The 13691-nt window shown below is 36.1% G+C and overlaps 1 protein-coding gene across 1 annotated transcript in view; it reads right to left on the bottom strand.

Annotated features, from left to right (window-relative positions):
• The window catches only part of LOC6648244 (ATP-binding cassette sub-family C member Sur), a 53045-nt gene that overhangs the window by 20577 nt on the left and 18777 nt on the right, over positions 1-13691 (bottom strand). The window contains exons 4-11 of the mRNA XM_047010515.1: positions 13283-13498; positions 10623-11280; positions 8800-8903; positions 7117-7254; positions 6157-6319; positions 5163-6093; positions 1280-1541; positions 227-364 (exon numbers count right to left, since the gene is read on the bottom strand). Coding sequence (XP_046866471.1) covers positions 227-364; positions 1280-1541; positions 5163-6093; positions 6157-6319; positions 7117-7254; positions 8800-8903; positions 10623-11280; positions 13283-13498 — 2610 coding nt within the window. The remainder of the gene's footprint in view (positions 1-226; positions 365-1279; positions 1542-5162; positions 6094-6156; positions 6320-7116; positions 7255-8799; positions 8904-10622; positions 11281-13282; positions 13499-13691) is intronic.

Here is a 13691-nt window from a genome sequence, read left to right on the forward strand (position 1 = left end):
TGCATTTATGGCCAAAAGGCGATAAATGCGCTGCTGCTGGATGAACGAAGAGCAATGTGATGTGAAAAATAAACGAATGAAAACACAGACAAAAAACTGGAACAGCAGACCAACTGTCAGAGAAGTTGAGCTCAGAAATTTAAATATGAAGTGCTGTCTGGTTATGACCATGGGCCATAGTAGTCAGGGTGTGGCACATTTTCCTTAATCGACAAATGCCACTTACATAATCCGCCTCCTTGATCAACTGTAATTGCTGTGTCACCAGTATGATGGTTCGACTCGATTTCAATAGCATTTGACGTACGCATTGCTCGAAGACATGTCCGCCCACCTCATTGTCCAGCGATGACAGCGGATCGTCCTACAAAAAGAGCGGGAGAGAAAGGAGAGGAGCGAATATTATTTTAAATCACAACAATTTAACGAAATTTTATTTCTTGCATGGACACGATTTGGATGCACTTGGTCCAAGCATCTCGTATGTTTCAAGCATTTCGGACAGTTTGATCGACTTATCAAAGTCCCTTAATGAAATGCCGGCCTTAAGGGCCTCCTGTCGTAATGTGGTTCCATTTTTGTCAGACGTCTTAACAATGCCATTAGCCCGATCGTAGCCAATGTTGTCACTGTCATTAATAATTCTTTTAGAACTTTATGATTTTCATGGTTTGGTTCGATCAATACCATCGCTAAAAATAATGACTGAACGTAAAACATTTGAGGCGATCATTAGAATAAATACGTTGAGCTAGAAAAGCTGATTTGCTGATCCAATGATCATGGCTTGTGCTCCGAACAGATGATTCAGTGGCATTTAAACGGCTCTCTGTAAATCATATTGAATCCGACACAATAAGCCGAGACAATTTGTACATCTCTTTGTGAAAAATATATACAAGCCGATAAAAATAAAATATTAAGTGTTTTCTATTCTTTTACTTGTGAAAATACTATAAATATTACCGACTTGAAATGTTGACTAAAGGGTTAGCGTTTCTATGATTTAAAAAGTAAACTAAATGAGCAAATACTTAAAGCCTTATCATTTTATATGCTTGCTACGTTTGCTAATAAACTTGTTTACCCTGCAACAAAGTATAAAAATTGTCGGTGGTTTTTACAACCTGATGCTTTGGCTTTTACTACATGTGACTGTCATCATCACCAGCATCATCATCTTTGGCTGCAATGCCATTAAATTCAGCGATGCGGCTTATTGGCTTCACAATTTATTTTTGTTGCCCTTGAGAAAAAGTACCTAGTAGTTTCTACTTACCATTATTACCACATTGGCCGATGAATAGATTGCACGAGCTATGGCAACTCGTTGCCTTTGACCACCGGACAAATTGATGCCACGCTCACCGATAATGGTAAAATCGCCAGTTGGCATTAATTCAATATCTGGCTTCAATGCACATGCATCTAAAACAAAGTCATAGCGTTTGGGTCGAAATGATTCACCAAAGAGTATATTCTCACGAATGGTATCATTAAGTAGCCATGGCTCTTGAGGCACATACGAAATGGTACAGTTTCTGTAAAGAAAATAAATTTAAATTTATTGATGTGATTTTCAGATCTAAAAGTTTCACATAAGATTGAAATTTTCAATCTTTTTCTTTTCTTTAAACATTTTCAGATTCCTCATAGAATATTTTCTTCATGTTGCTCTTACTTTAAGCCTCGAGGACTAAAAACTACAAAAGAAAAGCCATGTTGAAGTTTCTTTCTCGTTTTTGTTCAAAGCATTATCAAGTGGCTTTCTCTTCAACTGATTGACCTTAGCACGTGGCATACATTACGTATGCGTCATGTTGACCCATTTGAAGGAATCGCCACTGCTTTGTCTTCGCCAATTCAGTGCCATTAAATTACACTTTGCACCTCATATCAAAGAGCGAAAGCTCAGTCTCTCTCCTTTCCACTGCAATTTCATTTCAACTGTGACTTTAAATCAGCAAACAGAGAACATGAAGAAGATGAAAGAAACGAGAGGTATACACACTTAACAATCGTTAAGTTCACATTCCCTCTGCAAACTGTACATATAATAAATTTAGAAGCCAAGAGATGAACACACACAGCCTTACGTACACCGCACACACAGAGAGAACATAGACATTTATAACAGTAATTGAAATTATTGCACATTCTGCGTTTGCCAAGCCACGGATGAAAATCATGGGAAAAGGGGTAAACTGAAAGCAAAGTCTGCCTGGTACCCCATGGTTTTTCCATCTTATATGGGGAAAAAAAAAAGATCTGACTGCCAAGAGGCAATTGCACTACTGCTGCTGCCCGTGCCACACGATTTCTGCTTGTTAAATGCATTTTTATATGGTTGCATGCCCCTACAGAAAGCACTTTGTTACTGACTCAGATTCGATTGAGAGAAATAAGAAGGGTGGCATTTGCTTTTCCTTTTATTTCCCTTTTTTCTTTTGCCTTTTTCCTTTTTATGTGCAATAAAATTAACATACACAGACATTTTGTGATAAATTACAGCATCACGTGATGTGCATGGAAACGACTGTGAAAATATGTTGAATGACTGCGGCGACGACGACTGTTTCGAATGGCGGCCAGTGGCAATGCTGCAGCTGCCCTAAAAGGGCTGCATTTAATTTCGAAATCTTTCATTCCTTTCTCGGCATTAAAAGTGAAACTGTAGTGGGCTAGTGGTTAGTGGCAGTTAGTAGAGTCCCTTTGGTAATAACCACTGCCTAAGATGCCCTCTGGCATGCATCTTCTTTAATGCATTTTCATTTTAATTTTGTTAAACGGTGCGTATGCGTAATGTGTTTTAATAGCCTCACAGTTAAATGACCTAAGAACCAATAAGTTGCAAATGCCACAAAATTAATAAGGACCAAGAAAAGTAAACAAAAATTACTTCTTGGTCATTAGTTAGTTGGGTTTCATATTTCCAATCATGAAAAGAAAAACTTCTTCACAATTGAAATTAACATTTTAACATTAGAAAGTACCGCCAGAAGTTGGCCTTTGGTATTTCTTGACATGTAAATTTACGCAATTACAGTCAAACAATACAATGCAACTATTAAAGACCCTCTTCACTCGCTTACCGCTAAATCGACCTCAACTCAGTCTTTAATCAACTAAACTACAAGCAATTTCCATGTAAATTTCCATGTAAACACGTTTGATTTGACACATTGCAATGATATGGAGAATCAACATATTTGCGGTTTGACAATTTCGCGGTCGTTAAGAAAACCAATCACTTTATCTGTACTATAGCCCATATGAGACTTAATTATACACACCCCTGAGTCTGTGGTATGCCATTCTCTCTGTGTGTGTGTGTGTGTGTGTTGGTGTGTGTGTGGGTGTGTGTGTCTATGTGTGTCTAAATTGCGGTTTATACGCCCAGCGCACCGAAGCAGCGAAAGTTATCAACTAAGCCTCTTAACTAAATTGCAGCTAATTAATTGAAGTCACCCAAGTGGCATTTGTGACAATTAACTAGATATCGTGATGTAAAAGCGAAAGCTTACACACATCCGCCATGTGTGCCACATGGATAATTCCTTCGAGTGTCATGAGTTAGTGTATATGCCACTTATTTAAGATCAGTCTTTGCATTAGTTTTAGATAAATAAACTAAATCACATGGTGATAAATTTAATGTGAAAGCAAAGGTGAAATTTAAGATAGAAAGGGAAATCTCTGAAATAAGTTTCAAGGCCGTTAGTGGACAAAAACTTATAACAGATAAATTGAAAACCATATTTGATTAACTAAATATTCACGTTTTAGGCATAATAGTTTTTGTTAAAAAGATTTTGAGAAGCTAAAAATTCTAGATGTAATCTAAATCTAATTTTAAATGTAAGGGTGACAAGAATTTATTACAGCTTTAAAATATATTTGTCATTTGACATCTCGGATTTTATTTGATTCACTAAAATCATTCCAGATGAAAAGAATATGTACTTGCTACAAATATCATGGCTTTAGATTTAAATGAAATGATTTCTGATAATATTGCGAATTCTTAAAAACTGTCAGCTCGCGAGTATTTCTATGAATCATAAATCAACATGAATAATAATAATCAGCAATTGCAACTGCCATGAAAATCAAATATGAGAAAAATTGGAATTATCAGCAATAACTGCCTAAATATGGTGAATGTGGGAGAAGGCACTGCAATTGATTTGCATATAAAATGAATTGCATATTATGGCAATGCATTTTAATGGCAGCATACATAGAATTCAGTTTCAACAAAAACGAAACCTTCTGAATTCAAATGTTGAAAGAAAATTTATTGTAAAAATTCTATAAGAATTTGGCTGAAAAGAAAAACGAAATCGAATTGGAGATGGAGGCTTTTATTGCATTTTATTTATGCCACAATTGGACAAGGCCAAGAAAACTTGTAACAGAGTTTCGCTTCTGTATGCCTTTTCTCCCAAATTGGTAGTCTTATACACTCATCCACACACGCACACACACAGAGAGGGGGTGGGGGGGGGAAGAGAGAAGGAGAAAGAGACATACAAACACATGAGCGAAATTGCAAAACTTTAATTAAATGTGAGGGAGAAGAGTCAAAAAGGTGGAGGAAGAAAATACAACACACGTGCCTAGGCTATGCCATTGTTTTCCTATTATATTCCTTCACAAAAACTTTACCAAACTTGCCATATGGATTTTATGAAACTAAAGTTTTCATTCTACACTAACATGGCCTTCAAAATATTTTCCATTTGGGTGTAAATGGTGCAAAAACTGAAAGTGTACAATCATTTCAACTAATTAACATCCAGTGCCTAAAATTATGCAATTAAAATCTAGTGAAATGAGCAAACAAATCGCTGCCAGCCTGCCAGTTTGCCAGCTTGTTAGTCTTCCTGACCTACCAGTCCAGCCTGTTGATACAACTGAAAATTGCCACATAAATAACTAAAAATATTTACATAAAAGGGTGGCGAATTTTGCACCCCTTTTGGCCAGGACAAGCACTACAAAACGTGCGTAATCTGGCGCAACTGGTAAACTTGGCCGCAAACACCCGCACATGACAAAGACCGATTTAACACCTATTTAAAAACTTAAATTTGCACTATGTTTAGCCTAGTTATAGCATTAATAGTTTGCAGTCTTAGATTTTATTATCGTTTACTTACTTGTGCCAAAACATATTTCCAGCAAGGAGCGGCATTTCCATGAGTAGAGCAGACAATAATGATGTCTTTCCACTGCCATTTTTACCAACGATAATGGTTAATTTGCCCTTTGGTATGGCCATTTCCTGAATATGCAATTGCACATGAGGCATTTGACTATTCGGTTGCCATGTGAAGAGGCCATCATTAATGGAAACTGCAATGTCGTCGGGCATTTTCAATAGCAGAGAATCACGTCGCCAGCTGTCTGTGTTTCGGGCGCGAATCACCGAAAACTCCACCGGTTTCTCTGCAGTGCCACCGCAGAGTTTTGGTGGCCTAATAGCCACATATGGAGTATTCCGAAGTAGTTCACGACGCTGTTGCACCAACTTCGAGTGGCCCAACTCGTGAGTAATAAATGATGACGGTGACTTGTCCTCCACCTGCTCACCATTGTTCTGCAGCAAGGGTGTTATGGGTTCGGATTGGGCCAAAGGTGCGGGTGGCGGTGGCAGGGGCTGTTGTTGTTCCGGATTGTGAATCCGCAGTGCTAAGCGCTGTTCATTCAATTTATTCTCCACCTGGGCCGTTCGCATGGCCATATTTGATTTCTCTTGTGTTTCATACATATCCAAAGAGGCATCACTCTTACTCAGAATTCTTGCCATGTTGCGTATGCCTTCAAACTGTTTCCTTATCTCATGGGCCTGTAGAAAACGTTCCAATCGGCGGGTAGAGACACGAGCAGCTATAATTATTGGCACGGTAATGGGAAAGATCAAGAGCGGCACTGTTAGTTGTTGGAACAAGGCCAAGGCAGAGAACAGGCGACTGGCATTGAAGTTCAGGTAAGCCTCCTCGTTCTCCTGCTCTGTTTTTCGTGGCCATGTTAGATACACGGCCAAAGTCACAAAAGTAATCAGCACTGTCGAAATGTGAGTAAGTATGGCTGGAATGATAAGTCAAATAAAAGTTTCGATCAAATGAAATTCTCTCATCAATTACAACTCACTCATTAATGTCCAGTAAACGGCATCTTTATTGAGATATTTTAGCTCTTTTTTCCGAGCTGTTTGAATTTTTCGCATAAAGACCTCATCCCAGGCATTCAGTTTAATAATCTTAATTCCTATCAACGTATCATGAATTTTCTTTAAACGTTCATCCGTGTATTTCTGAAAAAGAAGAACAAAATGTGAGACCCCCCTTAGGTAGAGAATATTTAATCAAACAAAAAGGACTTTTAATTTTTTATCTAACTAATAAATGAGCTTAGCCAGAAAACTTTTACAAGGTTCATAAAGAAATTTAGAAAGAAACATCATATTAGATAAAGAAATTTAGAAAGAAACATCATATTGTCATTAAGAAATTTAGAAAGAAACATCATATTGTCTGTTGCATACTATGAGGGGCAAATTTTCACGTTTCATATTCCTAGTTCCGCCATATAGGCAAATAAATACCACAAACAAACAAAATTTATAAAAAATATCTGGATAATCTGGATAAATTTTTTTCAATCAATGGGAAGTTAAAGTTAACTACATAGAAATACAATGAACTTTAATTAATCAGCAATTAAATTAAACAATTACATTAGCATTTGAAAAAAAAGGGTCAAACAAAAAGGTCAATCAGCTTAACCAGAAACAACTGCTAGAAACCAACTTACATACACAATTTAACAGCCTTTCTCTGGCCAAACACAAAACCCGAAAATCAATTAACTTAAGTCGACCAATCGACAATAACTTTAAATTGACCACAAATCTGTTGAGACGAAACTTTAAATGAGCCGCTGCCACTGACAGAAACCAACAGCCAACCAACCAAATGAGCGGTACGACTTGCAAGTGGCAAATACTTGAAATAATTGACAGACAACATTACAATATGAAAATTAAATACTTTTTCGTCTCTGGGTTATTTTATAGCCAAGTTAATCAAATAGTGTTTAATCTTTACTTACCGCTATCACTTCGGCATTCTTGGACATGGCATTACCAATGATAAATTGTAAGGGCGTCATAATCAATATACAAACAATTGCCCCAATAACCGCACTTATACCCAACTTCAGGTAGAGTAGATATATAACCACAGAAATCTGTAAATATTAAAAAAGGTAACACATTTTAAAGCATAAAGTGCAAAGTAAGATGTTAGAGAGTTTTGTTAAATATAATTGGCCTAAAGACACGAAGGTCTTACATAGAGAACTATGACAACTTTAAAAGTTAGCAAGTCCTAAACAATGAATGATCCTTAAAGAAGATATAAGTCATTCCCAGAATTACGACAACAAACACTCAATAAAGATTCTACAATGATTTTTAAACCTTGTTTATTTTCTAATGGAAAGTGTTTGGTTGTTTTCCGAAGCGTCTAAAATCAATTAATTGAAAAGGCAGTCTAAATTGGTGCAAGCCATAATTAGTTTTGATTATTTTATTTAATTAAATAATGAGTTAATGTTTAAATCAACATCTCCCAAGGATCATTGCCCTTTTGACATACGATTAAACACTTTACAGACAACTGCAATAAGATGTGAGCTACATTACTATGTAATTTCGAGTACTATTTAATTTTCTTCAACCCAAAAGTTGCGTTCATGATATGGAATAAGTATTAACCCACATTTCAAATGCAAAATAATTATCGAAATAATATTGTTAGTTTCCCTATATTCACATAGATTTATACATACATACATACATGTATGCCAGAAGATAGACCCAAATGTTAATTAATTTTTTACACAATAGACCTGAACTACACTATACGGATATGCCTGCTAGCAAATCCGATTCGGGCTTGCATACAAACGAGTAAATTATTTAGCAGATGTTGCCTGGACGCACACACCTACACCTACACACACCACCATACTATGCTGATTCAAGTAACCGCCCCAAACATTTACAAATCAATTCATTTTGAAAGCACAACAGAAACCTAAACCTGAAATCTGAACCTGACCAGCCTAGGCTTGGCCAAAAGTAAATACAACTCATGGCTAATTATGCTGGAAATTGAAGTTGTGGGCCAAATTGGATGAAGACAAAGGAGGGCAAAATGCAGAAGCGGATATAAACCGAAACAGAATCAGACACAGACACATTTAATACGAATTAATTATGCATGTGTATACCTACATATGTGTGTGTCTGTGTACGTGTGTGCGTGTGTACGTGTGTACGTGTGACTATGTGTGAGTCTGTGTTTAGCTTAACCATTAACATGTTTGCTTAATTACATAAAAATCTCTACATTTAAACCATGTTTTACAAAGCCATATTGCAAATGCCAAATCGAAATAAATAAACTTTCCAATTGCAAAATGCCAACCGAAAATTTATAGTTTGGCAATTACTTTAGAGATTAAAACGAGGCGAGCGAGAAGAAAAATAAATGCAATATTCTCGGCCAAAACGATTTAGTCATCAAATGTTATAAATTAACTTGAAAGTTCAATGAAAATCAAATGGCACGGCACATTTAAATCACACACAAGTTGCTCGTAAATTGCAAAATGCACACACATACATGCATATATATATGTACATACATCAACAACTAAATAGCATTAGTGTTAGTTTAAGGGGTTTCTTCACATTTTGTGTTGCCTTCTTCAAGGCGCAATGCAAACCTTGAATGGTATGGCCCACGCATAGTGCGCGATCCAAAAGAACTGCATCACATTTAGAGTATCATCGGTCATCATATTCGTAATAGCGCCAATGTCATTAAGACCTGAAAAACAGAAATACAAGAAATTAGAATAAAATTTACCAAAATCTACAACTTTACAAATGTTTAATATTAAATAATCTATATGTAAGTACACTTAATCATCATCATCGCAGACTATAATATCCACCTAAACCAATAATTCGTAAGCTTTCCTACCAAAAAGTGGTTACTCAAGTCGGCACGAGGACTTTATTATGCCCTACAACAATAAAAGACAAAATTTCTTTATTATACCCTTGCAGAGGGTAGTATAAAATTGGTCAGATGTTTGTAACGCACAGAAGGAGACGTTTCCGACCCCAAAAAGTATATATATTCTTGATCAGCATGAGAAGCTGAGTTGATATAGCCATGTCCGTCTGTCCGTCCGTCCGTCAATCTGTGCATATGCGTTTTACTCAGCCGTCTTAAGAGCTATCGGGCTGAAATTTTTTTTCGGAGCTTTTTATTACCTGGGAAAAATAAAGTATGAAAACTATAAGGATCGGACCACTATATCATATAGCTCTAGAAGAAACATTTTCATAAAAATTGGAGTATGCTATGAAATTTACATATGTGATAATATTGGATATAAAACCCCAGATCCCAAAATTTGAATGTGATCGGATAAATAGAACAAAAGTTATACCAACTTTCAGCTTTTTTATTACATATCTAAATCATATTATCATATTATATTACTTCTAGAATCATATATATCATAGTATTACTTTTTAAGCCAACTTATTTATAATATACTATAATATAATTGTAAGATTTTAAAATGCCTCGCTTGTTGAAAAAATCTGCTGAACAACGACGACGGGAACCTGCAATTCGGAGTCTTATTTACCGCCAAGAAAATGGCAACGAGGTTCGTGAGTGAAATTCGCAACGCATGGCAAATAATCGGCAAAATGATTTGAAAACACGGGAACGAGATCGTAGGCAAGACGCATTGGCACGTACTGAACGACGAGCCAATAGAGACTACAGGCTGCAGGCCCGAATAACCATATTACGTTATATTGTCTAATAATCATTAAATGTGTTTTGAATTCAGTAGTTTGAAAAATATTTAGGCATTTTAATTATCGGATTAAATATAATAAAGAACTGCAAGGGTATATAAACTTAAGCATAGCCAATGTTAGCTTCTTTGATATTTTTTAAAAATATATTGCTTTTTGCCTAACTTTCTTTAATTTCACATATTCTGATTTAATCTTCACATTATTGGTTGCTTTTTCAACTGATGCGGCTAAAATCAAATCAGGGACAGAAAGAAGAAAATAATTCAAAGGGACGTATTCATTAACTTTACCATTCATTTTCCCCCTTTTTTTAATTTTTTAAAAAGGTATTCCACGCAACCAAACTTTACGTAGGTTTTAGTATCAGTTTCAATCAGGCTTGCATATGAATCTTTTTGTGCAATGCATCGAAAAAAAAAGAACTTTTTGTTAGTTACATATCAGCAAAATGGAGTTCCTATGTACATGTATTTGAAAAGCCGTTTCGGGTTATCACATTACAGACATAGCCACGCCCACTTAAGCACATTAAAAGTGCCCATACCTGTCAGGCCAGCTTTTGCAAACATTTCAGCCGTAAAAGTTTCAATTAACACCCATCGTACATTTACCTTAACCAAATACGAGAGACAAAACAACAGCAGCCCCAATGAAGGAAAGGGGGAACAAGGAGGGACTATCCAAAGGACCCAAAAACACTCACCAGCTGAACGCTCCGTTTGTTCTGTGGCTGCGGTCTCCGCCGTAGCCGTAGCCGGCTTATCATCCGCAGTCAACTTAACGTCCCCATTTTGTTGACCATTCGCTGTCGAAGGGGTAGGAGGACCGTCATCAGTATTATTGGCATTCAGTAGCAAACTTTTGCGATAAATTAGACCCTGTAGCGATGTTTTAATCCTGATGCCCGTCATATTGAGCACATGCGTGGAGGCCTGTGACAATGCGGCCTGCGTCAATGCAGCCAGCAACACTATCCAAGCAATGCTCCAGCCATTTGTTAGCAAATCCGACCAGCTGGCATAGTAAATTCTCACATCACCAATGCCAATACCAAAAACCTCATCAACATCATCATCAGAGGCCGCATTAGGGGCTGCAGCGCCAACAACAACATAGTCATCGGGAACGTTCACCACTTCCCATGGCAACAATGATTGAGATGCATTTCCATGATGATGATGGGACTGAGCCTGCGCCTGGGCATAGAGTGCCTCAATGTATTGCACTATTTGTTGTATGGCAAGTGGTCCAATCAATGCAAATAAATCACCGGCCAGCTTCAAAATGCCGCCAAGAGCAAACATCCGCCAACTGTTCTTTATATAGCAATACCACAACGAGGGTGAGGCATTTGACTTTTTCTGAAATTAATATAAAAATAAATATATTACCACAAAAACTGATTTATTTGACTGCAATAGAAATAGATTTTCCATTTGCTCTAAGTCATCACATATTATGCCATTTGATTTTTGTTTAATGCTTTTTAACATTTAGCTTAATATGTCAAACTTTTCAAGCCTTGTGCTTTTTAGAAACATTACGTATACGCCATATGGGCTCTGCATTAAAAGTAATTAATAAGGATATTAATGTGAAACTGTGAACAGGACAGTGCCATTAAACTCCTTTGGCTTTGAAATAATAATTTACATTTACTATTTGCTGGCCAGTTTGTCATTAAAATGCAACCAAACAAATATGCACCATAAAATCAGTCGACAAGTATGTATTCACTTATGTTCATACACACACACATTTACAAATATAAATTAACATTTCCAAACAGAAAATAAACAAAAAGCCAGCCACACTTTCACTTTGTTATCAACAACGAAACGATGACACTGTTTTTTGCCATACCATTGGTTATTATCCACATAAGTATGTAATTTACGAGATGAGTTCAAAGAGTTCTTGAATGCTTACCTTTATCTGAACAATTGTGTCTTTATGTTATTGTTTCATTGACCTACACATCAGTTTGAGATAAAGTCTCTAAGAACCACGTTCGATTCATGCTAAAACTCACGAACAACCAACTGAAGATTAGGCTACTGAAGGCATTCTCAATGAATTGTCTTACTACAGAAGATAATGGGGAACGAAAAGTTTATAATCTAAGAAAGCTCGACGTGCTTTTTGCTGATCTCTTTCATTGAGACGTATTGATTGTTGCGTCGCACACTTGGGCCTCTGCTCGAATAGCGTTGCAAAAATACGTTTTTCATGATCGCGTTTGGCAAAAATTATATATGCAATCGATAGGAAATACTTCAGAGATTATGAATCCGAAAAATTTTTGAAATCGGTTGAATTCATGGGTGCTACAGGCGCCCAAAGTTGAGTCATTTTTAGTGAAAAGGAAAAAATGATAATTTATAAAAAAAAAGCAACATTAAAACTGAATATTGGGCGATTTCAACAATCGATCTAATACATTAAAAACTTCTCGTGTTAGACAAAATGAAGACCTTTTTAACATGCTAGCAGCCTCTTCGGACCCACTTATTGCATCACTGAGACACGTGCGATCACGAAAGGATTTGGAAAATAGCAACTATAGTCCCGAAATGTTGAGTTTATTAGATACTGATGTAAATATTGAAAATTATTTTGAAGAAATTAAAAAAAAAATTTTTTTTTCTTTTTGTAATTATGTTAAAAAATCAAATTAAAAAAAATGAAAAATTCCATTTGTGATTGAAAAAAACCGGGTTTCGATCCATTTTTAAAGGAAAAACATGCTTGGAAATATTTTCTGACTTTGACCTTGAATATTACACGAACACCCAGCACTTGGCTTAGACGCTATGATTTTTGCAATGCTAAATGCCAGAAGGCCCCACTGTGCGTCATTTCCAATTAGTTCTGTCCAAAAGATTCCACAATCGAAGTTACTTCCCGAGCACATCTCGAAAGTAAACTCATGTGAAAATTTATAGCCTTCAGTCGATGGCAAAGTTGCATTTAAATAAATAATTAAGCAATTTCCTTGCCTTCGGGTACTTTTTTTTATTTTTGGTTTTTAATGAAATACAATATTTTCTTAATGGAATCTTTTTTTTGTTTTTTTTTTTTTGGATATGCTTGCTTGCTCGGTCCGGAACGAACCGGAACCAAGGAGAAGACTCAATTGCGGCCATAATTTTTCGCGTTCTTTTTTTTTCTTTTTATTTTTGGCCTACAGCATTTAATTATTTACTTTTGTTTCAGCCATTTCGACGAGTTTTTAATTAAATGGCGCTTAATGCATTTAATATTTATTTAATGCACATTAATATTGGCTATTATGTAAGTGTTTGCCCCAAAAAGACCATAAAATAAAGCACTTTAAAATGCTTAAAAGAAAGAAAAACTTACCACGTTTTCAGTATAGACATACAGAAAATGGTCGTAATGGGCTCGGGCACTGTCCTCCAAACGCATTTGGCCCAGATCTTCCAGCTCTAGTGGTTCCCTAAAACCCAACCACAGCAGCGGCGTCAACCACCAAAAGCATGATTTGGAGTAGAAAGTTGCCAATGTATGCTTATACCCAATTGTCTCGTAGTCTTCCAAAAAGTCATCACGATAACGCTGTAAACAAAACAATTTTTTAACAAAATATTAATTAATAATTAAATATTATTCTAAAACTTTTCTGAATTCTTTTTAATTAACATCTCTTTTTGATTTTTTATTCCTTGTTTAATACAAAACCAGAGGGTCGGGGCTAACTTCGACCGCGTCAAAGTTTGTATACCCTTGCAATATTTTTGGTAACTCTTTC

The sequence above is a fragment of the Drosophila willistoni genome, assembly GCF_018902025.1.
Source record: "Drosophila willistoni isolate 14030-0811.24 chromosome 2R unlocalized genomic scaffold, UCI_dwil_1.1 Seg167, whole genome shotgun sequence".
In the NCBI taxonomy this organism is placed as follows: domain Eukaryota; kingdom Metazoa; phylum Arthropoda; class Insecta; order Diptera; family Drosophilidae; genus Drosophila; species Drosophila willistoni.